This window comes from Anarhichas minor, unplaced genomic scaffold (genome assembly GCF_050575085.1).
Source record: "Anarhichas minor isolate MPS153535 unplaced genomic scaffold, ASM5057508v1 ptg000028l, whole genome shotgun sequence".
NCBI lineage: Eukaryota > Metazoa > Chordata > Actinopteri > Perciformes > Anarhichadidae > Anarhichas > Anarhichas minor.
The window spans coordinates 8,758,609-8,784,397 of NW_027466474.1; the positions used below are offsets into that span (position 1 = coordinate 8,758,609).

The 25,789-nt window shown below is 41.7% G+C and overlaps 5 protein-coding genes across 5 annotated transcripts; all 5 read right to left on the reverse strand.

The window, feature by feature from the left end:
* Nucleotides 1-621: 621 nt before the first annotated feature.
* On the reverse strand, nt 622-3,012 carry LOC142963036 (protocadherin alpha-8-like). The gene has a single exon (XM_076103736.1). It carries the CDS (start codon nt 3,010-3,012, stop codon nt 622-624), a length of 2,391 nt encoding a protein of 796 aa, XP_075959851.1.
* A 1,130-nt stretch (nt 3,013-4,142) lies between these two features.
* LOC142963040 (protocadherin alpha-8-like) lies at nt 4,143-6,533 on the reverse strand. The gene has a single exon (XM_076103738.1). The coding sequence runs from the start codon at nt 6,531-6,533 to the stop codon at nt 4,143-4,145; it is 2,391 nt and encodes a 796-aa protein (XP_075959853.1).
* Nucleotides 6,534-7,847: 1,314 nt separating this feature from the next.
* Nucleotides 7,848-10,241, reverse strand: LOC142963041 (protocadherin alpha-8-like). The gene has a single exon (XM_076103739.1). It carries the CDS (start codon nt 10,239-10,241, stop codon nt 7,848-7,850), a length of 2,394 nt encoding a protein of 797 aa, XP_075959854.1.
* A 1,027-nt stretch (nt 10,242-11,268) lies between these two features.
* On the reverse strand, nt 11,269-13,665 carry LOC142963042 (protocadherin alpha-3-like). Its single transcript, XM_076103740.1, has one exon. The coding sequence runs from the start codon at nt 13,663-13,665 to the stop codon at nt 11,269-11,271; it is 2,397 nt and encodes a 798-aa protein (XP_075959855.1).
* Nucleotides 13,666-13,951: 286 nt separating this feature from the next.
* Nucleotides 13,952-22,923, reverse strand: LOC142963045 (protocadherin alpha-3-like). The gene is made up of 4 exons (XM_076103745.1): nt 22,787-22,923; nt 22,273-22,381; nt 14,468-16,771; nt 13,952-13,993 (listed from the first exon to the last, which is right to left on the reverse strand). Exons 1-4 carry the CDS (start codon nt 22,921-22,923, stop codon nt 13,952-13,954), a joined length of 2,592 nt encoding a protein of 863 aa, XP_075959860.1.
* Nucleotides 22,924-25,789: the final 2,866 nt, after the last annotated feature.

A 25,789-nucleotide genomic window follows, 5' to 3' on the forward strand; every position in this document is an offset into this window, starting at 1 on the left:
TGAAATATGTGAGTTAGTGTTTAACAGTTGTTGCAAAATGTGTAAAACTATTTAAAAGCAATGTGCTCTTCGACAACGTTTGGTTTTGCATAATTTTCTGGGAAATCAGCAAGTTTTAAAAGTTGAGTTCAGCACCACGGATAGCAACACACTCATAGAATGCGAAACAGCAGCCACAACTATATATATTCAAAACATAAACTAACTAAGGAACAGTCGTCTAGAATATCAAACGACAAACTCACTAAAATTGACTACCTGTTGATGTTTATGTCCTAATAAAAAACGAGTCTGTGTAAAGGCTTTGTAAATACCATGATCACTGCAGAGCACAAATCATTTTATTAATAAATAAAACGGAACAACATCGTAACTTATAAACTCTACATAGAAAAAGTACAAAAACTATTTGATGTGTCTAATCTCTTACCTTTCCGTTATGTATTCAACGATATCAACTCAATAACTTATTACTTTAGTCATTGCTCAAACGGAGAGTGTAGATGACGACGCCATGACAGTCTCGTGCAGTCATCTTCAACGAAGGCCTAAATAAAACTGCAACTTATTGTAACGAATTTTCTCATATAGAAAATGTGCAACAAAGAGTGCTGAATGTATTCAATCTCTTACCTGGTCATTGTTGGGTAAAGTTTGAGTTCTGGTAAAAGTATCTCCTCCGTTAATACTGATCAGTTCACCATCTACAGGAGGAAACGGTCCGGGGAAAACCACTACGTCACTCTTCAGCGTGTCTGAGCTGAAACACACGTCATACTGCTGAGTAGCTTTAGAGTAAGACCAGCTCCCGTCAGGGTGGGTGGTGATCATTGGGGCGCTGTACCTGCTGAAACTGCCGTCTGTCCTGTGGCATTTGACAGCTATTAAACTGATGAGGCTCAGCAGAAAGATCACCGACACCGACGCAATGGCGATCAGCAGATACAGGTTCAAATCAGAGAAGCTGTCCTCCTTGATGGGCACATGTCTGAACTGAGTCTGGATATCAGCTGTGCTTTCAACCACCACCACGTCAATAGACACAGTAGCTGACAGGGAGGGTTCTCCGTTATCAGACACCATCACCACCAAGGGGTGAGTTTTCAGGTCATTGTCACTCATTCTCCTCTTAGTCCTGATCTCTCCGGTGCTGGTTCCGATCCGGAAGAGGTTGTTTCCTTTGGGCTCAGAGAGGTGATAAGAGAGCAGCGCGTTGTATCCAGAGTCTGCGTCTACAGCCCTGATCTTTGCCACAAAGTATCCCGCTTCAGCAGAATAGGGGATGCTCTCACTGTTAACGGAGCCGTGCTCAGAATAGGGCGCGAGGATCGTGGGACTGTTGTCATTCTCATCCAGGACTAAAACGTTCACAGTCACGTTGCTGCTGAGCGGAGGAACACCAGAGTCTGTGGCCTGAACTTTAAACTGAAACGATTTTAACTCCTCGTAGTTAAAAGACTGCAGACTGACTATGTCTCCAGTCTCTGAGTTGATGTTCACCATTGTGGAGAGAGGTAATGAGTTACTGTTACTTTGTAAAAATGAATAGCTCACCTGTCCATTTTGATCGATGTCAGCATCAATTGCGGAAACAGTTTTTATAACTGCTCCTATTGCACTGTTTTCTTTTACATAGACATTGATCATGTTTTCTGTAAATAGAGGTCTGTTATCATTTACATCTGAGACGTGTACATTAATAACGCTCGTGCTAGAGAGAGGTGGGCTCCCCTCATCAGTCGCAGTGATGCTGATATTATATTGAGATCTGCTCTCCCTGTCAAGAGGACCGTCCACAACCAACGAATAGTAATTCTTATAATTTGACTCTAATTTAAAAGGAACATTATTGGAAAGTTCACAGTTCACTCTCCCATTTTTACCTCCGTCTTTATCAAATACTGAAACAAGAGCAATAGCGGTGCCAATGGACGCATCCTCCCTCACGGTGTTTAACAATGATGTAACTGAAATTTCAGGGGCATTGTCATTGACGTCTAAAACCTCAATCAATAATTTAGCATGTGAGGTCATCGGCGAGGAAGCTCCATCACTAGCTTGTACTCTAATCTCAAAAGCATTGTTTTCCTCAAAGTCGATATTCTTTTTATTTGTTACAGTCCCAGTTTTTTCATCTATAGCAAACAGATCAGTTTCTTTCCCTCGACCTACTTCACTGAACGAATATAACACTTGTCCATTTTGGCCTTCATCCAAATCAGTAGCATTTAGCGTTATTATTAACGTGCCTATCTTTACATTCTCATACACACTGGCTTTATACAGTGTTTGAATGAAAACAGGAGGATTGTCATTAATGTCTAAGACATTAACAATAATGACCATACTGCCTGATTTAGCAGGAGTTCCTCCATCAATGGCAGTCAGTGTGAGTCGAATCACAGGCTGTGTTTCTCTGTCTAAAACTTTCTGAAGCAGTAATTCGACAGTTACACTCTCTCCTTTATGTGTAGCTAGAGAGAAGTGGTCATTTTGACTTAGCTTGTAGCTATTTACTGTATTTTTCCCGACATCTGCATCGTGAGCTGGATGCAATGGAAACTTCGCCCCTGCTGCTGTACTCTCGGTAATGTTGATCACCTGTGACGTGCTTCGAAAAGACGGGGAATTATCATTCACATCTAAAATGATGATTTCAATCCGGTACAGTTTTAAAGGATTATTAATAACTGCTTCTACACTGATAGAACATTTTGGCTCATTACCGCAGAGTTCCTCTCGGTCTATTCTCTCATTAACATACAGGACACCAGTCTTTAGATTTACCTCGAGATATTTCCTCTTTGATCCAGCAACGATCTGAAACATGCGGGACTCCAAATCCTGAACATTGATGTTCAGATCTTTAGCGATATTTCCGACAACAGTCCCCAGATTCACCTCCTCTGAGACGGAGTAAGAGAGCTGCCCACATACCGTTCCCCAGTAACAATCCAGCAGCAGGAACAAGAGATAAATCCACGCAGAGCTCGTTCTGCTCGGCAAATGCATTATACCATAGATTGAGGAGCCGCATCCAGAAACTATGGCAATATTTGGCAAATACCACGAGATCAAGATCAAATATGATATATTCCAATCAAAAATGTCGACATTTCCAGCACAAACCAGTCAACCGCTCTTTGTCGTCCAACCTCTCTTTATAACAAAGCCCAGCGATGCATCGTCCGCTGAATCTGGGAGGAGCCCAAATACACCAGAGACACCGTCCAAATGTGCGGGTCTACAGTGTCTCCATGTGGACATGTGTCATAACTACATGCTTAATAAACGAATGACATTACAAACAGTTATACATTTTAACTTTCCTTAAACATGAAGCAATTGGACAAACTGAAGGGTCAAATAATAAAGAAGAACGTTCAGCCCAGTGATAACTGAACTTTGCGATGTAATAATGGTGTTATGGGAATACAGCATATTTGAGAAATGAACTGACAGTTTTAAATCTAAAGATCAAAGTGACTGCAAATATAAATTATGAAATATGTGAGTTAGTGTTTAACAGTTGTTGCAAAATATACGTATGTGTAAAACTATTTAAAAACAATGTGCTCTTCAACAACGTTTGGTTTTGCATAATTTTCTGGGAAATCAGCAAGTTCTAAAAGTTGAGTTCAGCACCACGGATAGCAACACACTCATAGAATGCGAAACAGCAGCCACAACTATATGAATTCAAAACATAAACTAACTATAAGGAACAACCGTCTAAAATATCAAATTACAAACTCACTAAAATTGACTACCTGTTGATGTGTATGTCCTAATAAAAAACGAGTGTGTGTAAAGGCTTTGTAAATATCATGATCATATCATGATCAATGCAAAGCACAAATCATTTTATTAATTATTAAAACGGAACAACATCGTAACTAATAAACTCTATAGAAAAAGTACAAAAAGTATTTGATGTGTCTAATCTCTTACCTTTCCGTTATGTATTCAACGATACCAACTCAATAACTTATTACTTTAGTCATTGCTCAAACGGAGAGTGTAAATGACGACGCCATGACAGTCTCGTGCAGTCATCTTCAACGAAGGCCTAAATAAAACTACAACTTATTGTAACGAATTTTCTCAGATAGAAAATGTGCAACAAAGAGTGCTGAATGTATTCAATCTCTTACCTGGTCATTGTTGGGTAAAGTTTGAGTTCTGGTAAAAGTATCTCCTCCGTTAATACTGATCAGTTCACCATCTACAGGAGGAAACGGTCCGGGGAAAACCACTACGTCACTCTTCAGCGTGTCTGAGCTGAAACACACGTCATACTGCTGAGTAGCTTTAGAGTAAGACCAGCTCCCGTCAGGGTGGGTGGTGATCATTGGGGCGCTGTACCTGCTGAAACTGCCGTCTGTCCTGTGGCATTTGACAGCTATTAAACTGATGAGGCTCAGCAGAAAGATCACTGACACCGACGCAATGGCGATCAGCAGATACAGGTTTAAATCAGAGAAGCTGTCCTCCTTTATGGGCACATGTCTGAACTGAGTCTGGATGTCAGCTGTGCTTTCAACCACCACCACGTCAATAGACACAGTAGCTGACAGGGAGGGTTCTCCGTTATCAGAAACCATCACCACCAAGGGGTGAGTTTTCAGGTCATTGTCACTCATTCTCCTCTTAGTCCTGATCTCTCCGGTGCTGGTTCCGATCCGGAAGAGGTTGTTTCCTTTGGGCTCAGAGAGGTGATAAGAGAGCAGCGCGTTGTATCCAGAGTCTGCGTCTACAGCCCTGATCTTTGCCACAAAGTATCCCGCTTCAGCAGAATAGGGGATGCTCTCACTGTTAACGGAGCCGTGCTCAGAATAGGGCGCGAGGATCGTGGGACTGTTGTCATTCTCATCCAGGACTAAAACGTTCACAGTCACGTTGCTGCTGAGCGGAGGAACACCAGAGTCTGTGGCCTGAACTTTAAACTGAAACGTGTTTAACTCCTCGTAGTTAAAAGACTGCAGACTGACTATGTCTCCAGTCTCTGAGTTGATGTTCACCATTGTGGAGAGAGGTAATGTGTTACTCTTACTTTGTAAAAATGAATAGCTCACCTGTCCATTTTGATCGATGTCAGCATCAATTGCGGAAACAGTTTTTATAACTGCTCCTATTGCACTGTTTTCTTTCACATAGACATTGATCATGTTTTCTGTAAACAGAGGTCTGTTATCATTTACATCTGAGACGTGTACATTAATAACGCTCGTGCTAGAGAGAGGTGGGCTCCCCTCATCAGTCGCAGTGATGCTGATATTATATTGAGTTCTGCTCTCCCTGTCAAGAGGACCGTCCACAACCAACGAATAGTAATTCTTATAATTTGACTCTAATTTAAAAGGAACATTATTGGAAAGTTCACAGTTCACTATCCCATTTTTACCTCCGTCTTTATCAAATACTGAAACAAGTGCGATAGCGGTACCAATGGACGCATCCTCCCTCACGGTGTTTAACAATGATGTAACGGAAATTTCAGGGGCATTGTCATTGACGTCTAAAACTTCAATCAATAATTTAGCATGTGAGGTCATCGGTGAAGAAGCTCCATCACTAGCTTGTACTCGAATCTCAAAAGCATTATTTTCCTCAAAGTCGATATTATTTATATTTGTTACAGTCCCAGTTTTTTCATCTATAGCAAACAGATCTGTTTGTTTACCCTGGTCTATTTCAAGAAACGAATATGATATTTGTCCGTTGTGACCTACATCCAAATCAGTAGCATTTAGTCTTATTATTGGTGTGCCTGGCTTTACGTTCTCATACACACTGGCTTTATACAGTGTTTGACTGAATACCGGAGGATTGTCGTTACTGTCCAAGACATTAACAATAATTAGCATAGTGCCTGATTTAGCAGGAGTTCCTCCATCAATGGCAGTCAGTGTGAGTCGAATCACAGGCTGTGTTTCTCTGTCTAAAACTTTCTGAAGCAGTAATTCGACAGTTACACTCTCTCCTTTATGTGTAGCTAGAGAGAAGTGGTCATTTTGACTTAGCTTGTAGCTATTTACTGTATTTCTACCGACATCTGCATCGTGAGCTCGTTGCAGGGGAAATTTAGCCCCAGCTGCTGTAATCTCGGTAATATTGATCACCTGCGACGTGCTTCGAAAAGACGGGGAATTATCATTCACATCTAAAATGATAATTTCAATCCGGTACAGTTTTAAAGGATTATTAATGACTGCTTCTACACTGATAGAACATTTTGGCTCATTACCGCAGAGTTCCTCTCGGTCTATTCTCTCATTAACATACAGGACACCAGTCTTTAGATTTACCTCGAGATATTTCCTCTTTGATCCAGCAACGATCTGAAACATGCGGGACTCCAAATCCTGAACATTGATGTTCAGATCTTTAGCGATATTTCCGACAACAGTCCCCAGATTCACCTCCTCTGAGACGGAGTAAGAGAGCTGCCCACATACCGTTCCCCAGTAACAATCCAGCAGCAGGAACAAGAGATAAATCCACGCAGAGCTCGTTCTGCTCGGCAAATGCATTATACCATAGATTGAGGAGCCGCATCCAGAAACTATGGCAATATTTGGCAAATACCACGAGATCAAGATCAAAGATGATATATTCCAATCAAAAATGTCGACATTTCCAGCATAAACCAGACAACCGTTCTTTGTCGTCCGACCTCTCTTTATAACAAAGCCCAGCGATGCATCGTCCACTGAATCTGGGAGGAGCCCAAATACACCAGAGACACCGTCCAAATGTGCGGGTCTACAGTGTCTCCATGTGGACATGTGTCATAACTACATGCTTAATAAACTAATGACATTACAAACAGTTATACATTTGAACTTTCCTTAAACATGAAGCAATTGGACAAAGTGAAGGGTCAAATAATAAAGAAGAACGTTCAGCCCAGTGATAACTGAACTTTGCGATGTAATAATGGTGTTATTGGGAATACAGCATCTTTGAGAAATTAACTGACTGTTTGAAATCTAAAGATCAAAGTGAGTGCAAAAATAAATTATGAAATATGTGAGTTAGTGTTTAACAGTTGTTGCAAAATATACGTATGTGTAAAACTATTTAAAAACAATGTGCTCTTCAACAACGTTTGGTTTTGCATCATTTTCTGGGAACTCAGCAAGTTTTTGAAAGTTGAGTTCAGCACCACGGATAGCAACACACTTATAGAATGCGAAACAGCAGCCACAACTGTAAATTCAAAACATAAACCAACTATAAGGAACAAAACGTCTAAAATATCAAACTACAAACTCACTAAAATTGATTACTTGTTGATGTTTATGTCTTAATAAAAAATTTGAGTCCGTTTAAATGCTGTGTAAATACCATGATCACTGCAGAGCACAAACCATGTTCTAACTAAATAAAACGGAACAACATCGTAACTAGTAAACTCTACATAGAAAAACTACAGCTAGTACTTGTTGTATTTAATCTCTTATTTAATCTCTAACTACCTGTTGATGTGTATGTCCTAATAAAAAACGAGTGTGTGTAAAGGCTTTGTAAATATCATGATCATATCATGATCAATGCAAAGCACAAATCATTTTATTAATTATTAAAACGGAACAACATCGTAACTAATAAACTCTACAGAAAAAGTACAAAAAGTATTTGATGTGTCTAATCTCTTACCTATCCGTTATATAGTCAACGATACCAACTCAATAACTTATTACTTTAGTCATAGCTCAAACGGAGACTGTAGATGACGACGCCATGGCAGTCTCGCGCAGACCTCGAATGCCTAAATGAAACTGCCATTTATTGTAACGATTTTTCTCATATAGAAAATGTGCAACAAACAGTGCTGAATGTATTTAATCTCTTACCTGGTCTTTGTTGGGTAAAGTTTGAGTTCTGTTAAAAGTGTCTCCTCCGTTAATACTGATCAGTTCACCATCTACAGGAGGAAACGGTCCGGGGAAAACCACTACGTCACTCTTCAGCGTGTCTGAGCTGAAACACACGTCATACTGCTGAGTAGCTTTGGAGTAAGACCAGCTCCCGTCAGGGTGGGTGGTGATCATTGGGGCGCTGTACCTGCTGAAACTGCCGTCTGTCCTGTGGCATTTGACAGCTATTAAACTGATGAGGCTCAGCAGAAAGATCACTGACACCGACGCAATGGCGATCAGCAGATACAGGTTCAAATCAGAGAAGCTGTCCTCCTTTATGGGCACATGTCTGAACTGAGTCTGGATGTCAGCTGTGCTTTCAACCACCACCACGTCAATAGACACAGTAGCTGACAGGGAGGGTTCTCCGTTATCAGAAACCATCACCACCAAGGGGTGAGTTTTCAGGTCATTGTCACTCATTCTCCTCTTAGTCCTGATCTCTCCGGTCCTGGTTCCGATCCGGAAGAGGTTGTTTCCTTTGGGCTCAGAGAGGTGATAAGAGAGCAGCGCGTTGTATCCAGAGTCTGCGTCTACAGCCCTGATCTTTGCCACAAAGTATCCCGCTTCAGCAGAATAGGGGATGCTCTCACTGTTAACGGAGCCGTGCTCAGAATAGGGCGCGAGGATCGTGGGACTGTTGTCATTCTCATCCAGGACTAAAACGTTCACAGTCACGTTGCTGCTGAGCGGAGGAACACCAGAGTCTGTGGCCTGAACTTTAAACTGAAACGATTTTAACTCCTCGTAGTTAAAAGACTGCAGACTGACTATGTCTCCAGTCTCTGAGTTGATGTTCACCATTGTGGAGAGAGGTAATGAGTTACTGTTACTTTGTAAAAATGAATAGCTCACCTGACCATTTTCATTGACATCAGCATCAACTGCCGTCACTGTTTTAATAACTGCACCGACTGGACTGTTCTCTTTTACATAGACATCAACCAGCGGCTCCGAGAAGCGAGGCGGATTGTCATTGACATCAGAAACATGAACTGTCACTATGCTGGTGCTGGAGAGAGGTGGAGTCCCTTCATCAGTTGCTATAATGACGACATTGTACTCGCCCACTGTTTCTCTGTCAAGCGGACCACCAACTACTAACGAATAATAGTTTTTATAATTCGTGTCCAATTGAAAGGGGGTCTTGTTTAGAATGGCAGCTGTTACTACACCGTTTTGCCCTCCATCTTTGTCAAGAACAGAAACGAGTGCTATAGCAGTACCTACGTCTGAGTCCTCCTTCACTGTGTTTAGTAGTGACGTCACAGTGATCTCAGGGCCATTGTCATTTTGGTCCACCACTTCTACCAGCACCTTACAATGAGCAGACATCGGAGGTTGACCTTTGTCACTGGCCTGTGCATGAATCTCAAAAGCTTGATTTTCTTCATAGTCAATCAGACCTCTAACTAAAATCGCACCTGATTTGGAATCAATTTGAAATAAATCTAAAACATGGTCCTGACCTTTTTTTCTCAAAGAGTATTCTATTTCACTGTTTAAACCCTCATCTGCGTCTGTTGCATTAAGAATGATCACAGTGGACCCTGTTGGCAGGTTCTCAAAAATTTGAACTTTGTACAAAGATTTACTGAAAACCGGATGGTTGTCGTTGGAATCCAACACGGTGATGATGATTTGTGAGGTTCCCGATCGGCTTGGATTTCCTCCATCCAGGGCAGTTAGTGTGAGTTTTATCACAGAGCCGTGCTCTCGGTCTAAGGATTTCTTCAGCACTAATTCTGCAGACACGCCATCTCCCCCTTTGTGAATTTCCAAAGAAAAATAATCATTACTACTAAGCTTGTATGTATTAACATCGTTCTTTCTAACATCCAAATCCGATGCCTCTATTAATCCAAATTTCACTCCCGGTAAAGTACTTTCTGCAATGTTAATTGACTGCAATTGCTCAGAGAATACGGGTGCATTGTCATTCATATCCGTTATAGTTATCTCTAAACGGTAAAGCTTCAGCGGGTCATTGATCACGGCCTCTACATTGACTGTACATTTTGTCGCCTTCGCACAAAGCTCTTCTCGATCGAGTCTTTCATTCACATAAAGAACACCAGTTTTCACATTTACATCGAAATATTTTCTCTTTGAACCAGCAACAATCTGAAACATACGAGATTCTAAATCCTGCACGTTGAGATTTAGATCCTTGGCGATATTTCCAACAGACGTCCCCGGGTTTACCTCCTCTGATACGGAATACGAGAGCTGTCCAGACACCGCTTCCCAGCAATAATTCAGCAGCACCGCCACAAGATATATCCGAAAAAGGTTCGTTTTGCTTGAGAAATACATAATTACATCCAACCCGAAAAAGACATGAATGCCAGTCCAACCAATTCCGTCAAAAAAATCACAATGACAGTAAAGTACACATTCCAGTTTCTCGCATTTGTACCAGGCAGCTGAAATGCTTTTCACTCTTTTCTCTCTCGCCCTGCGTCTCTTTGTAACAAAGCCCAGAATAACATCATCATCCTGTTTCTGGGAGGAGTCATATGCCTCCTGAAATAACGCACAGATGTCATGGTCTACAGTGACTCCATGTGTTGGTATGAAATAACTACATTCAACCTTTTACAGCAATAATGGAATGACTAACGAACTGTTTAAACGGAGCAATTTCGTCGAAACAAATGTAGTTGTAACTATTTCAAATGATAATAATTATACATCTCAACATAATTCAGTCTTTGTAATTTTCCCTTTCTCTCTTTCTAACTTTTTATTTGTTTGTCTATAAAAATAGACATTCGCCTGATAACTGATAGCCCGGCTAGAAAGCTAAACCAATTAAGTACATGAATATATATTTGGAGTAAAACATTACAACACACTGAAGATACAAAGAGAGCTGAAGATGTTGATTGCAAATACAACTTGCAATGTTCCGCATTTGTTTATAGGAACACAAGGAAATTAAAGTAATGAAGGAAGCTATTGAAATAACTCCCCTAGTTATTAGGATTTTTTTAAACATCTGTCATGCATAAAATACGAATATTTTCGTAAAATCAAAATATATGTGGCAAGATATGACACTACTCTTTTTCCCATTAGATATAAATTCTGCTATTCACTCCACAGACCCCACTCTGCACACCGTGGGGCTTATTTCAGAACCATGGACAGCTACATACACTTTCTATATAGTGTAAGAGGCTTATGAACTTCAAATACTGGCATCAGGCTCCTGTAGCACTGAACATTGTGGGAAGTTCTCACAAATTAATTTCACTTTAATAATACAGCAAATTAAAACAAGGAGGGGCATGCTTTCAGCATTAGCTCTCGGGAATAGATTAATACATATAAAGTATTTTCATACTTTTCTTACCTTGTCATTGTTTGGTAAAGTCTGAGTTCTGGTAAAAGTGTCTCCTCCGTTAATACTGATCAGTTCACCATCTACAGGAGGAAACGGTCCGGGGAAAACCACTACGTCACTCTTCAGCGTGTCTGAGCTGAAACAGACGTCATACTGCTGAGTAGCTTTAGAGTAAGACCAGCTCCCGTCAGGGTGGGTGGTGATCATTGGGGCGCTGTACCTGCTGAAACTGCCGTCTGTCCTGTGGCATTTGACAGCTATTAAACTGATGAGGCTCAGCAGAAAGATCACTGACACCGATGCAATGGCGATCAGCAGATACAGGTTTAAATCAGAGAAGCTGTCCTCCTTTATGGGCACATGTCTGAACTGAGTCTGGATGTCAGCTGTGCTTTCAACCACCACCACGTCAATAGACACAGTAGCTGACAGGGAGGGTTCTCCGTTATCAGAAACCATCACCACCAAGGGGTGAGTTTTCAGGTCATTGTCACTCATTCTCCTCTTAGTCCTGATCTCTCCGGTGCTGGTTCCGATCCGGAAGAGGTTGTTTCCTTTGGGCTCAGAGAGGTGATAAGAGAGCAGCGCGTTGTATCCAGAGTCTGCGTCTACAGCCCTGATCTTTGCCACAAAGTATCCCGCTTCAGCAGAATAGGGGATGCTCTCACTGTTAACGGAGCCGTGCTCAGAATAGGGCGCGAGGATCGTGGGACTGTTGTCATTCTCATCCAGGACTAAAACGTTCACAGTCACGTTGCTGCTGAGCGGAGGAACACCAGAGTCTGTGGCCTGAACTTTAAACTGAAACGTGTTTAACTCCTCGTAGTTAAAAGACTGCAGACTGACTATGTCTCCAGTCTCAGTGTTGATGTTCACCATTGTAGATAACCGCAACGAGTTACTGTTACTTTGTAAAAATGAATAGCTCACCTGACCATTTTCATTGACATCAGCATCAACTGCAGTCACTGTTTTAATAACTGCACCGACTGGACTGTTCTCTTTTACATAGACATCAACCAGCGGCTCCGAGAAGCGAGGCGGATTGTCATTGACATCAGAAACATGAACTGTCACTATGCTGGTGCTGGAGAGAGGTGGAGTCCCTTCATCAGTTGCTATAATGACGACATTGTACTCGCCCACTGTTTCTCTGTCAAGCGGACCACCAACTACTAACGAATAATAGTTTTTATAATTCGTGTCCAATTGAAAGGGGGCATCATTTGCAATGGCAGCTGTTACTACACCGTTTTTACCTCCATCTTTGTCTAACACAGAGACGAGTGCTATAGCAGTACCTACGTCTGAGTCCTCCTTCACTGTGTTTAGTAGTGACGTCACAGTGATCTCAGGGCCGTTGTCATTTAAGTCCACCACTTCTACCAGCACTTTACAATCAGCAGACATCGGAGGCTGGCCTTTGTCACTGGCTTGTGCATGAATCTCAAACGCGTGGTGTTCCTCATAGTCGATCTTACCTCCGACTAAAATTGCACCCGTTTTAGGGTCTATTTGAAATAAATGTAAAATCTGATCCTGTCCTTTACTTCTTAATGAATATTCTATGTCTGCATTTAATCCCTCGTCTGCGTCAGTTGCATTCAGAACTATCACAGCTGTACCGACTGCTAAGTTCTCAGAAATACGTGCCTTGTACAACGAACTGCTGAAAACCGGGGCGTTGTCGTTAATGTCTAAAACGGTTATAATGATTTCAGAGGTTGCTGATTTAGGTGGATTTCCACCGTCCACAGCAGTCACTGTTAGTCTTACAGTATGTTGTTTTTCTCGGTCTAAAGCTTTCTGGAGCACAAGCTCGGCAGACACACTCTCTCCCCCTTTGTGAACCTCTAAAGTAAAATAATCATTTGGACTTAGTTTGTATGTACTAACGCTATTCTTACCAACATCGCGATCCGATGCCCCTATGAAACCAAATTTTCCTCCTGGCACGGTACTTTCAGCAATGTTAAGAGACTGCAATGTCTCAGGGAAATATGGCGCATTATCATTTATATCGACTATATTTACCTCTAAACGGTAAAGCTTCAGTGGATTGTTAATCACTGCCTCGACGTTCACAGAACATTTAGTAGCTTTCGCACAAAGCTCCTCGCGGTCGATTCTTTCATTGACATAAAGAACACCAGTTTTCAGATTGACATCGAAATATTTTCTTTTCGATCCGCTAACGATCTGAAACATACGTGTCTCCAAGTCGTGGACATTAAGGTTTAGATCTTTAGCGATATTGCCCACAGAACTCCCCGGGTTTACCTCTTCTGATACAGAGTAAGAGAGCTGTCCAGACACCGCTTCCCAGCAACAATCCAAAAGAACAACGAGTATATAAATCCCAAAAGGGCTCCGTATCATCCGCGTCGACATATTTTGATCCAACGTGAACAGAACATACAGTATGTATTATAATGTCCAAAATCCCGTCTAATAAATGAGGATGCAAGCTATCCACAATCCAGTTTCCTTGTTTGAGGGGCAACCGACGAAATGATGGCCACACAGTCCATTCTTGCACTGCATCTCTTTGTAACAAAGGCCAGGAACCATAATAGTCTTCTGAATCTGGGAGGAGCCTGACGCTACATAGATGAACATCTAAATCTGACGGTCTACAATGTCACCTTGTGGTCGTTTTAATTAACTACATTCACTGCTAAAACTCATCATACTTCTGAACTCTCAATTCAATGCACAGCTAACAATAAGTCACACATCAAAGGACACAGAAATAAGACAAAAAAACTGTCAGATTCCCTGATTTACTCATTCACAGATTTCTATTAGTACAAAAGCGCAAGTTCTTCAGAGCGACTAAATGTGGTGAAATCTTCACGTATTAACATATATATAGTTTTCAGACAGCACTGAACATACCCTCCTGACAGCACACGCCACACTTTGTTGCAGGCAAGTAACAAACGGTGGTGCTTATTTCAGCACCATGGACAACGACACACACGGCAGTGCGCTCGGAAAAATTAACGAGAGTCTTACTGTATGTTAACTTCAAAATTGCCATTACGTGAGCCCATGTAGGTATACTTATAATAACACAGGTTTTCAAATACAGTGTGGTAAGTTCCTTCATCCAAACAAATTGAACACGGAGAGAGCCCTGTAGAATAAAGTACATCCAATGAAACATGTTGCGTTTTCATAGTTATCTTACCTTGTCTTTTTTGGGTAAAGTCTGAGTTCTGGTAAAAGTGTCTCCTCCGTTAATACTGATCAGTTCACCATCTACAGGAGGAAACGGTCCGGGGAAAACCACTACGTCACTCTTCAGTGTGTCTGAGCTGAAACACACGTCATACTGCTGAGTAGCTTTAGAGTAAGACCAGCTCCCGTCAGGGTGGGTGGTGATCATTGGGGCGCTGTACCTGCTGAAACTGCCGTCTGTCCTGTGGCATTTGACAGCTATTAAACTGATGAGGCTCAGCAGAAAGATCACTGACACCGACGCAATGGCGATCAGCAGATACAGGTTCAAATCAGAGAAGCTGTCCTCCTTTATGGGCACATGTCTGAACTGAGTCTGGATGTCAGCTGTGCTTTCAACCACCACCACGTCAATAGACACAGTAGCTGACAGGGAGGGTTCTCCGTTATCAGAAACCATCACCACCAAGGGGTGAGTTTTCAGGTCATTGTCACTCATTCTCCTCTTAGTCCTGATCTCTCCAGTGCTGGTTCCGATCCGGAAGAGGTTGTTTCCTTTGGGCTCAGAGAGGTGATAAGAGAGCAGCGCGTTGTATCCAGAGTCTGCGTCTACAGCCCTGATCTTTGCCACAAAGTATCCCGCTTCAGCAGAATAGGGGATGCTCTCACTGTTAACGGAGCCGTGCTCAGAATAGGGCGCGAGGATCGTGGGACTGTTGTCATTCTCATCCAGGACTAAAACGTCCACAGTCACGTTGCTGCTGAGCGGAGGAACACCAGAGTCTGTGGCCTGAACTTTAAACTGAAACGTGTTTAACTCCTCGTAGTTAAAAGACTGCAGACTGACTATGTCTCCAGTCTCAGTGTTGATGTTCACCATTGTGGATGATGGGTTACTTTGTAAAAACGAATAGCTTACCTGACTGTTCTGGTCTACGTCAGCATCAGTGGCAGTTACTGTTTTAATAATTTCTCCCACTGGACTGTTCTCCCTCAGGTATACATAAATTAGCTGCTCTGGGAACTGAGGTGGATTATCATTTACATCAGAAATGTGTATAGAAAGTACACTCGTGCTGGAGAGCGACGGGGTTCCTTTATCGGTGGCGACTATGGTGACGTTGTAGTTAGAGACACTCTCTCTGTCCAGTGGTCCGTCAACTAACAAAGAATAATAATTTTTATAGTTTGATTCGAGTTTGAGTGGAACCTCATTTTTTATTTGAATGTTCACGTCACCGTTTTTCCCACCATCCTTATCGAGGACTGACACGAGAGCAACCACGGTGCCTGGAGTAGCGTCCTCTTTCACTGTGGTGTGTAGTGACGTCACCGTGATCTCAGGAGCATTGTCGTTTACGTCCACCACTTCCACCAGCACTTTACAATGAGCAGACATCGGAGGCTGTCCTTTATCACTGGCCTCTACACGTATCTCAAAAGCCTTCTTTTCTTCAAAGTCTATGTTGCCTTTTACCTTGACGACTCCCGTTTGACTTTCGATTTCAAAGATATCAAGCACGTGATCTTGATCTTTGCTTCTCAGTGAATACACAATCTCACTGTTGAGGCCCTCGTCTGCATCGGTGGCGTTCACAGCGATTACTATTGTGCCCAATGGCGTGTTTTCTGGAATTTTTGTTTTGTACAATGTTTCGCTGAATATCGGGATGTTATCGTTAATGTCTAAAACATGAATAACGAGCTGTGAGGTGCCTGATTTCGGAGGACTCCCTCCGTCTACAGCGGTCAGCGTCATGCTGATGACAGGCTGCTTCTCTCGGTCTAAAGCTTTCTGGAGCACTAACTCGGCAGACACACTGTCACCTGCTTTGTGCACAGCCAAAGAGAAATGTGCATTTTGGCTTAATTTATAAGTGCTGACTCCGTTTCTCCCCACATCTACATCACTTGCTTCAGATAATGCGAATTTCACCCCTGGTAACGTACTCTCTGCGATGTACAGATTTTGCAATTTGGTCGTAAACAATGGGGCATTGTCATTTACATCCAAAATGTCTACGTCAATACGGTACAGTTTTAAAGGGTTATTTATGACGGCTTCCACACTTACTAAGCATTTCAATTCCTCCGCGCAAAGCTCCTCTCTGTCTATTCTCTCACTGACATACAGAACACCAGTCTTTAGATTTACCTCGAAGAATTTTCTCTTTGATCCAGTAACAATTTGAAACATACGTGATTCCAAGTCCTGTGAATTAATGTTTAGGTCCTTCGCGATATTTCCAATAGGAGTTCCCGGATTTACCTCCTCTGAGACGGAATAAGAGAGCTGCCCAGATACTGTTTCCCAGTTAAATTCCAGTAGAAAGAGCCCGAGACATATCCCGAAATATCTACAAGGCGAAGACATATTTCTGTCCAATATGAACAAAGCATGAATATGACTTCAAGTCAGGGTCAGATATCCCAGGCAGTATGGAAGATATCCACCGAGGTGAGCTTAGAATTTGATTGGAAAATTCTGTGTTTGTTCCACCGTCCTCCCTCTGTAACAAAGACTGAATAAATGTCCCAATCGCCTTGAAACGGGAGTGGCCTCGTTGTTTCAGAGAGTAGAGCTGTCTCTGATGGATCAACAGCGGCGCCACGTGGTGAAATAGACAACATGCAGAGATCAGTGAAAGATGAAGACCTAATGCTGCAGCCATTTCAGCAGCCATTACGTCACACCATACACTATTGATATCATTCTATGTGCTGCTGAATATCCTAACTCAAATAAGAGCAATCGAAATTGCATTTCAGCACCATGGACATCAAATCAGAGAATGTCTTATATAATGCCTGCTTTGCCTGTCCTGATGTGTGCTGAATGTGTCAGAACTATCTGTCATATATTGAAACATGGTATAGCCTTCAGACACACACACACACACACACACACACACACACCTGTTCACTGTCACTTTTGGTGAAATTATGACGTTGGGCATCCATGGCTACCAGAAATCATCCAGCCATGTATTTTGGCATCCTGCTCTGTAAGCAATTTCTGAATGGCAAAATGGTTATATATAACAAATAAGTGCAACTCCAATGATGCCAAATGGTGCATTTGCAAAACTGCAATAGAAGACTGAACAATTGCCAAAAATGTGAAGTAATAGAAATAAGTTATACATCTTCTTACTACATTCAGATCACTCCCTTCTCATGTTGTCTTTGTGTTTTTTGTCAGCCTTGAGGGTATTGCATAAAGTTAATTCGACCCCTTTGTTCTGCTGCATGCAGATCCGTGGTGTATTTCGGTGTATTTTACTGTTTCTTCACATTTCCACAGAGACGGTAGTCATGAGCTTATGAACATTCCCCCGTTTGTAATCCCAGGATTAAGCCCTGGGTTCACAAACTCCTGTCCTATTTCCATTCTGTAGGAAACATGATTTGATTTGCAAATATTAATAACCATCACGCACTGAGCCGCAGTCATCCGTTTACCCAAAAATGCAATAATCATATTGGCTCACAAAAGATGACCTGTTTGCCCAATTTTACTAATGTATGGAAAAAGTATGTTCTGTATACACAGCCACTGAGTATATTGTACATTCAGCTTATTTACATACACACAAGTGAACACACAAAGAGCGCCTGGCCCATCAGACACAGACAGATCATGATGCAATTCAATGATTCATAGTTTATTTGTAGGTCACTGTCTATACTGTGCCAGCCTTACAGGCATTCAGTCTGGATTATTTTACTCATAAAATACATGACACACATGGACCACTGATGCTGCAGTTTACTCAGCACTATAAAGATAATCTGTCTTTATTATTCTAGGGATTCTGCTTCGTGGCCTGCTGACACTGCTGTGAACTATACACTCTTCCAAGAATTAATTAACAGACACCAGAGTGTATCCATTTACAATCTACAAGTAAACCTACTGCACCGCATTGCCCACACACAGAATGAACGATATCAGAGACTGTACTGAACCCAACCTGAGAGCAGGTCCTGTCAGGGCCTGTTACTGAGCATGCCCACTAGGCCATGTGGAGGAAACACAGATTGTGAATAAAGTCAATGAAAGATGATGAGAACACATCAGCTCCTCTTCCAATGCCACATACAGCTCCTCTGGGAAGCATCTGGAGAAGGGTCAATTAATCCATGAATAGCTCTGCACTAATACAGAAACAATTAATCACCATTTTCAAACACACAGCCTTCACAAAGAGACATGTTGCTTCAGTTGATTAAGTTTTAGTTGATTAAAACAACCAAGTCATCATGACACAGTATTTCAGTTTTTATTTATGAACTCTGTATCCATTGATGAAAGTCACATTGCCTGAGGATATGTTAATTCTGAATAATTTAAAGTGAATAAACTGTGGTGCAGAAAAACACACAGTATTTAGTCCCTGAACACAGGGAGCTGTGCATAATAAATCTAGGTTAGATAGTTGTGTGCCTGTTAACCTGCGTCTCTGTCTGTGGTTTACCTATCACGTCATAATGTTAAAAGGAGAAACAGTAGGCAGCATCAAGAGCAGTGTGATCAAAGGGGCAGAGGGAGCAGTATAGGTGAGGGGAGGGTTGTGGCTTGGGCGGAAGCAATGAACAGCCGTGTTTTAGGCATGTTCAATGCATTATTAGGCCAACCACCACATATAGTTGCCAAATTAGCTTCTGTATCTCCTCCATACTAAGAATGTAATGATACTCCTTTACATAGCCATCAACTGTGTGTGTGCTTGTGAGTAAGTGTGTGTGTTATAAGGGCGTGTACTGTGCTGTTCATCTGTGTGAGTGTAGATGGGGGAAGGGTGCTATCTGAACATGCTCCAAGGCGAGTCTCTCCCTCCTTTCCTCCTCTCTCCTTCTGCACAGCTCTCTTGTCTCCATAGCAACGCCATCCCAGGCACAGACATGATGCATGCATGCACAAACACACACCCACACCCTCACTAATGCCGAAGCATACGGGTTTATTTTTAAAAAGGCACCGGATAGTATAAAGAATTGCGCCGTTGGATTTCCTACCCACCTCTAGATTTATATCTGATACAGTTCACTTTCATGTAGCCTTTTTCATCTCACTGAACGAATCGGATCAGATTGTGAGAGGAGCAAAACACACACACACACACACACACACACACACACACACACACACACACACACACACACACACACAATGCTTGTATGCATATATACCAGACCAGGCTGTCCACAGTGGCTGTTGGGCTGCTCATGCATTGATAATGTAGCACTGCAGCAGCAGATTCACTATGGCAGATTCACTTTAACAGCAGTGCTTGCTTCTCTTTCCACCCCCCACAGCCCCACAGCGAGCCTGGCCTTTGCATTCAGCCATGCCCAACCCACTGTCTCTGCCCACTCTCTGGGCCAGGGCTCCGGGGACCACCCCCACTCTTGCGGTCCGCACACTGCATCCTGCTTCGTGTGACGAGATACTGATGTCATAGTGCTATTTTTGTGTGGAGTAGAGCGCATCTCGGCACAAGGGGGCAACCTACTCCTTTTGCACGTTTCCTTCTTTACTCAGTACCAAACCTCCAGATCATGTTTTTTGTTCTGAGCTACACATTTTCGCTTTTTCTTTGTGTCTTGAATTGCTGAACCTGATTCATAGTTTCAATTTCTCTGGTGTTTCTCTGAGAGACAGCTGTGATATGACTCATACAGTAGTTGATTTTGGTGACAGTGTGACTAGAACCACACCCAATTGCAGCAGTACACTAATGACTAAGATGCGCTCAAAAGCAGAGGGGATGAATGGAGATAAAGAGGCAACAAGACTGGCATATTGTAATAGGAAGTGTGAAAATAGAGGGGGGTGTACTTGCTTTTCCATGGGACAATGACCCCTAGCTACCATATGACATTGATATTTGAAAAATGTTTTTGTAAAATGTTTGTATTTGCAGGATTAGGATCCCCAGCTGTGCACAGACACAAGTAGCACCCTATAGAATACATTTACTAGACTACTAGACTACCAGACTCACACTTGTATGCACACAAACAGCTACACACAAACATATCATCCATAGCATCCTCTATGATAGATAGATAGAAAGAGAGAGAGAGAGGTTTGTGGAAGATGAATCACTTCTAATATTTAATCCAACTACCACTCAATCATTTATTTCCAAATATGCACTCGCTTCCACTGGTTTCTGGAGTAAGTAGGACAGGGGCGGGTCCAGGGAAACATGAGCCGGAACAAGATGAAAACCAGGACACAGCAATATGCAGCATGCCCAAACACACACATGCACATACCCTTGAGATAAAACTAGAGGCACACCAACACAGTGTTCACTCATATGGGAAGTAATTGGCACAATGCTCAAATCTCACATAATTAGTTACTCTACTGTAAAACAACAGGCAGGAGAAACGGCATGCTGTTGTGGCCCGAGTGATTTCTCTATTTGATGTTGTCGTGATGTCGTTGTCCAAATGCGAAGCAAGGACAGTATGATTTAGATTTTAACTCTTATATGTATATTCCTTATTTCCATCCAGCACCTTTTTTTCTTTACAATTTTGCAGACACTTTATTAGATCGTTTAGCCTCTCTGTCAATGCACCAACACTAGCCATTGTTTCCAATAATACAGAAGGACATTCATGAATGGCCAGTTTATAGGTGATCCGTATTGCAAAAGTTATTTTCTTAAAACCCAAAAATACCCTTCATCATTATTGAGCTATGCAATTACAATTTCAGTCATTGAACCTTTAACAGTGAATTTACGGTTCATGGTAAGCAATGCTTCTATACAGCATGAATCACAGTGTGTCTGTGTAGAGTTAAACCGCAGGAGGGAATCATCAGGGTTTGTGAGATTCCCATGTGTAAGAGAGGTGTGATGGCGAGTAATATAACTGGTGAGAGAGAGAGGACACAAGAGAAACGTGTGTGCATGAATTCCATATATAGTTAATTGTTGCTCATTGAGAATGTGACTTATTGTAATCCAGCAAACACCTTGTGAAAGCAGAAGCACAAGGTTTACTTTGCTGCAACAGACCATTAATTAATAGTGTCAATACAACAGGATGTATAACAAGCTTTGATAACAGCGAAGGTAGCATGAAAATCTGATTGGTCAACTAGAATCACTTGACTGTAATGGACACTCTGATTGGCTCAGCAGTGCATAGAGACAAAGGCAGTGTTTGATAGATCGCTGCTTTCACAGGGTGCACCCATAATAGATTCACGATCTCCCCTCTTGTATCCATGGTGACGCAGATGCAGCCCCCATCAGTGCCCCTCCCCACACCCTCCTCCACTGCACCCCTCTTTATGAACACTCTGTACTTATGACAAGGACAGGGCATACATTTGTTTTTTTTCAAATCACAACCAGGCAAACGCAAAACTGCCGGTTGTATTCAACTAAAATACATATATTTTCCACATTGTGAACATTCACGCACTTTATACAAACATTTAATATGGCCATGGACACACGCTCCCTGTACACTCTATTTTTCTCCTATTCTCTTTCTCTGTTTCCCACTAACACAGATAAACTGCATGACCCAAACTATTTTTGTGGGATTAAGAAGAAATCTATCTTTATAGTCGGGGATGGATAACCTAGATTTGTCAATCAAACACTTCACTGGGGAAGAGGGCAGGGACTGTTAGGCTTTAATCAGAACGTAAAATGGGACAGGACTCGCTATCCATGGATCAATACTGACACAGAAACTCAATAACTATACCAGTCAATACACTGCCACATACAGAGTGGCAACAAGCTAAATAATTGAATGTATTGACACACAGACACACATAAGGCACAAGATTATCCCATTTGATTTCCATATTTTGCCACCAGGGGGAGCTTTTTCACCCTGGTCTTTGTTCTCGATAGCAGTTTCCACATGCACACTCAGACACACACTGATGTCAGAGGCAGGCCGTGCTTTAAAGCCTTATATTAGATTAGCACGCACACCCACTCCAAAAAAATGGTATCAGTGGTTCAGCTACACTAGCAGCCTCGGTGTCTGTCACACATCTCCTCTGCCTGCGGAAATTAAAATGTCACGTCTCCCAGATTGGGAAGGAGATCTGGATGCACCTAACAATACCTGCACATTCACATCCAGCTTGATACATATCAAAACAAAGAGGGAAAAAAGAGAGAGAATTACATCAGCCACAAATGACGATTATGCAGAATATGCTCTGTCCTTTTATGGTTTATATATAGTTTACATCATTCACATTCCAAGGGCAACTGTAAAGCAGTTTATCCACACTTTGGTGTCTCATATATAGTCCCCAAGCATCAGCAAATTGTACCCGTATATATCTTTGTAGCCATGTGTAATGCCTATTTTTAGTTTCTTATCAGTCATGCAGTACAGAATATGCAGCATGCGGTGCTGCATGTGAAGTGCACTGCAGGTGCAGGCCTGCTGCGCAAGGGCTTGGCCCATTTCTTTAAAAAAAAAAAAAGGGTCTGAATAATAGAGGAGTGTGCTGCCCTGCAGAGAATCTGACGTTGGAAACGGCTGAAATGGTTTTGTGAGGCTGCTCCACTTTCCACAGAAGATGAAGATGACTATTTATAAAATAATGACTTGCCTACCAATGATTTAAGCTTGGGCTCTGTGGCTGCCGGTCTCCGAGAATAGCAAACACCATCTTCCACTCTTATCAGCATCAAAACTTAAACAGCATAAAAACTTAAGCAGCTACATGGGCATCGCCTTAGCATGTGTAGCAACACAAGGTTCTTATAATGTGGTGAGGATGTTAAGTGCATCATGAGTGTGCATTATAGCCTGTATGTGTCTGGTCATTTGGTTGGTGTGTGTGCGTGATAGAGAGAGGTAGAGGGAGTATACACTCAGTTGCCAGTTCATTAGGTTCACCCAGTTATAACGAATACAGTGATGCAACAGCCCTGCAATATAAAGCCTGCCTTCATGATGGCTATTATGTTCAGGTTTGGTGAAATTATTTTAGAGAGGTGTTGCTTCATCTTAATGGTCTTTTGGATGCTTTGTGGTGCTGTTGGGTCAACAGCATTGCGTTATTTGGTTAAAGTAAACATTAGAAACACCTCTCAGTATGATGCAATGCGACAGCACCCAGAATTATATATATTTTGCAAAGGTTACAGATATATAAATGAGGGTTAGTATTCCACTCAATCAGGCCAACGCAAAAACACAACAACAATAAAAGAACACAAGGTACAAAATAAAGCCTGGACATTAGCCTGGAATTTAAGTGTGAGTGGCATCCTCGTTTACTCTGTGTGCTGTTTCCTTTTCAAAGACCCTTCATGGCATTATTAAGACGATTCCACCTAATCACATTAGAGCAGCAACATAGTATAATTATTACTTTACAGCCAGAAGCCTCAATCTAGGGCAACTGGGAATACTGACATTTATGACAGAATGGAAAGAAGGCTTTGACAGGAAGTTCCTATTTAAAGCACCTGAAGGAACACTGACAATGTGTTGTGACTAATTTCCACACAGTGCATGGAAATCTGCTGGTTCCAGAAAGGTGATATTTATTGCAGGGTTACATTACATTGTACAGGTATTTCTATTTTACTGGTCACTGAGTGTATTTTTTCTAATACTTCATACATATATACATTTGCACCATAAGAAGCACCACCAGCACAGTCTACTACTCTAGTTCTCAGTTAGAGGACAAAGCAAAGAGAATGCGGATTAAGACGAACATTAGGGAGTAAACAAGGGTTTAGGGAACAATTATACTGCAGTCTTATCGCAAAGACCCGTTTACAGTAGTCTGTAAACCAGCAGACCAATCTCCTTGTTATTTTGGTATCATGTTTTTTAACAGCTTTGTAGTCTCTGCTCTGCTCCTTTTATTCTCACATTAAGCAGGTTCTCACTTCATTATCTGTAATGTGATGCATAGATTATCTAGCCCAGTGTCTACCATGGACGATTCAGTTTGGTGTCCATGAAAAATGTAGTTTTCCTATTCAATGTATCATGTAGCACCTGATCTTGTTATCTGCTGTTAGACCCCACTGATCTCTAAAGCATCAGACTAAACACAGCAACTTATGATGTGACACAAACAGCATTGCACTGAAACCTGGACTGTACGTCCACAACGACATGACGTGAGAGTGACTGCAGAGATTGCAACTACAAGTACATGATAAATGTAATGTCACCACAAGATCCATACAATGAAATTAAGCGTTCAATTAATTATTTGCTATAGTTTCCATTACCCTAGCAGTGCAAGTGTCTTTGAAGTTGTCACATGCACACATATGACCAAAACTAATGTTAAAATGCAGGAAAAGTCGCCATCGGAAAGTGAGCAACCTTACATACATGACATTTGAAAATCGGGACAAGAAAGCAGGCCTGAAAATTTGTGTTATGTTTGATTCCACAACAAGCATCATCCCCGAACCTGTGGAGACACCCCCAAATCAGATAAAGATGTATTATAAAGGTGTCCACAAAATTGTGCTTGAGTCCCAAAATGATAAAGCACTAAATTATTATCAATTTAACTATGTTTATGTACTGCAATACTATTACTGTTTCTTGAAAACAATATGCAATTGTCAATAGTTATCATGGTCACTCATCGTGCAGGCCTCGCATAGACACACACACTGAAGCCACAGCACACCAGGAAACAGCAGAGCTGTATCTTTTAATGAGACATGATAAGATGAGCACTGTCAGCACAAGGGTCAGTTAACAATACATAACAACATGTATATAGTGCGTGTGATGCAAGTTGACCCTCGTTGCTCAGTGCGTATAGAGCATACAATCAAATCAACCAACATGAAGAACAATATTCCAATGAAACTAAAACACAATTAGCCTTCTCTTACAGCAATTATTTTTAGATGAGTCTTTGTCTTATTATATGAAAAGGAGAGCACCTTGTGGAGTTGTTTTGTACAGTACGACAAACAAAGCAACACTTTGACCAAAACGCACCCTGACATGAACCAAAAAAACAATAACAACCCTACTCTTACCTGAAACAGTAATTTTACTAACTGCAACCCTAATAAAACAGAGAGTGTCACTTTTTGTTGTGACCTCACCAACATAAACCCAGACAAATTAATTTGAGTCAAGTTGGTTTTCTTAAAAGCAGTTAGATATGTTCAAAAATTGAACATTTAAGTGTGATAACCAGTAGACACATTAGTTAGAAAAATAGGGGGGTGAAAGTACCATTTATAAAAAGCCATTTTTGAATTTAAACTGTGCCTTATCAGTATATCTGATTATCATGCAGCAAATGAAGTAGCGAATCACAATTGATGTC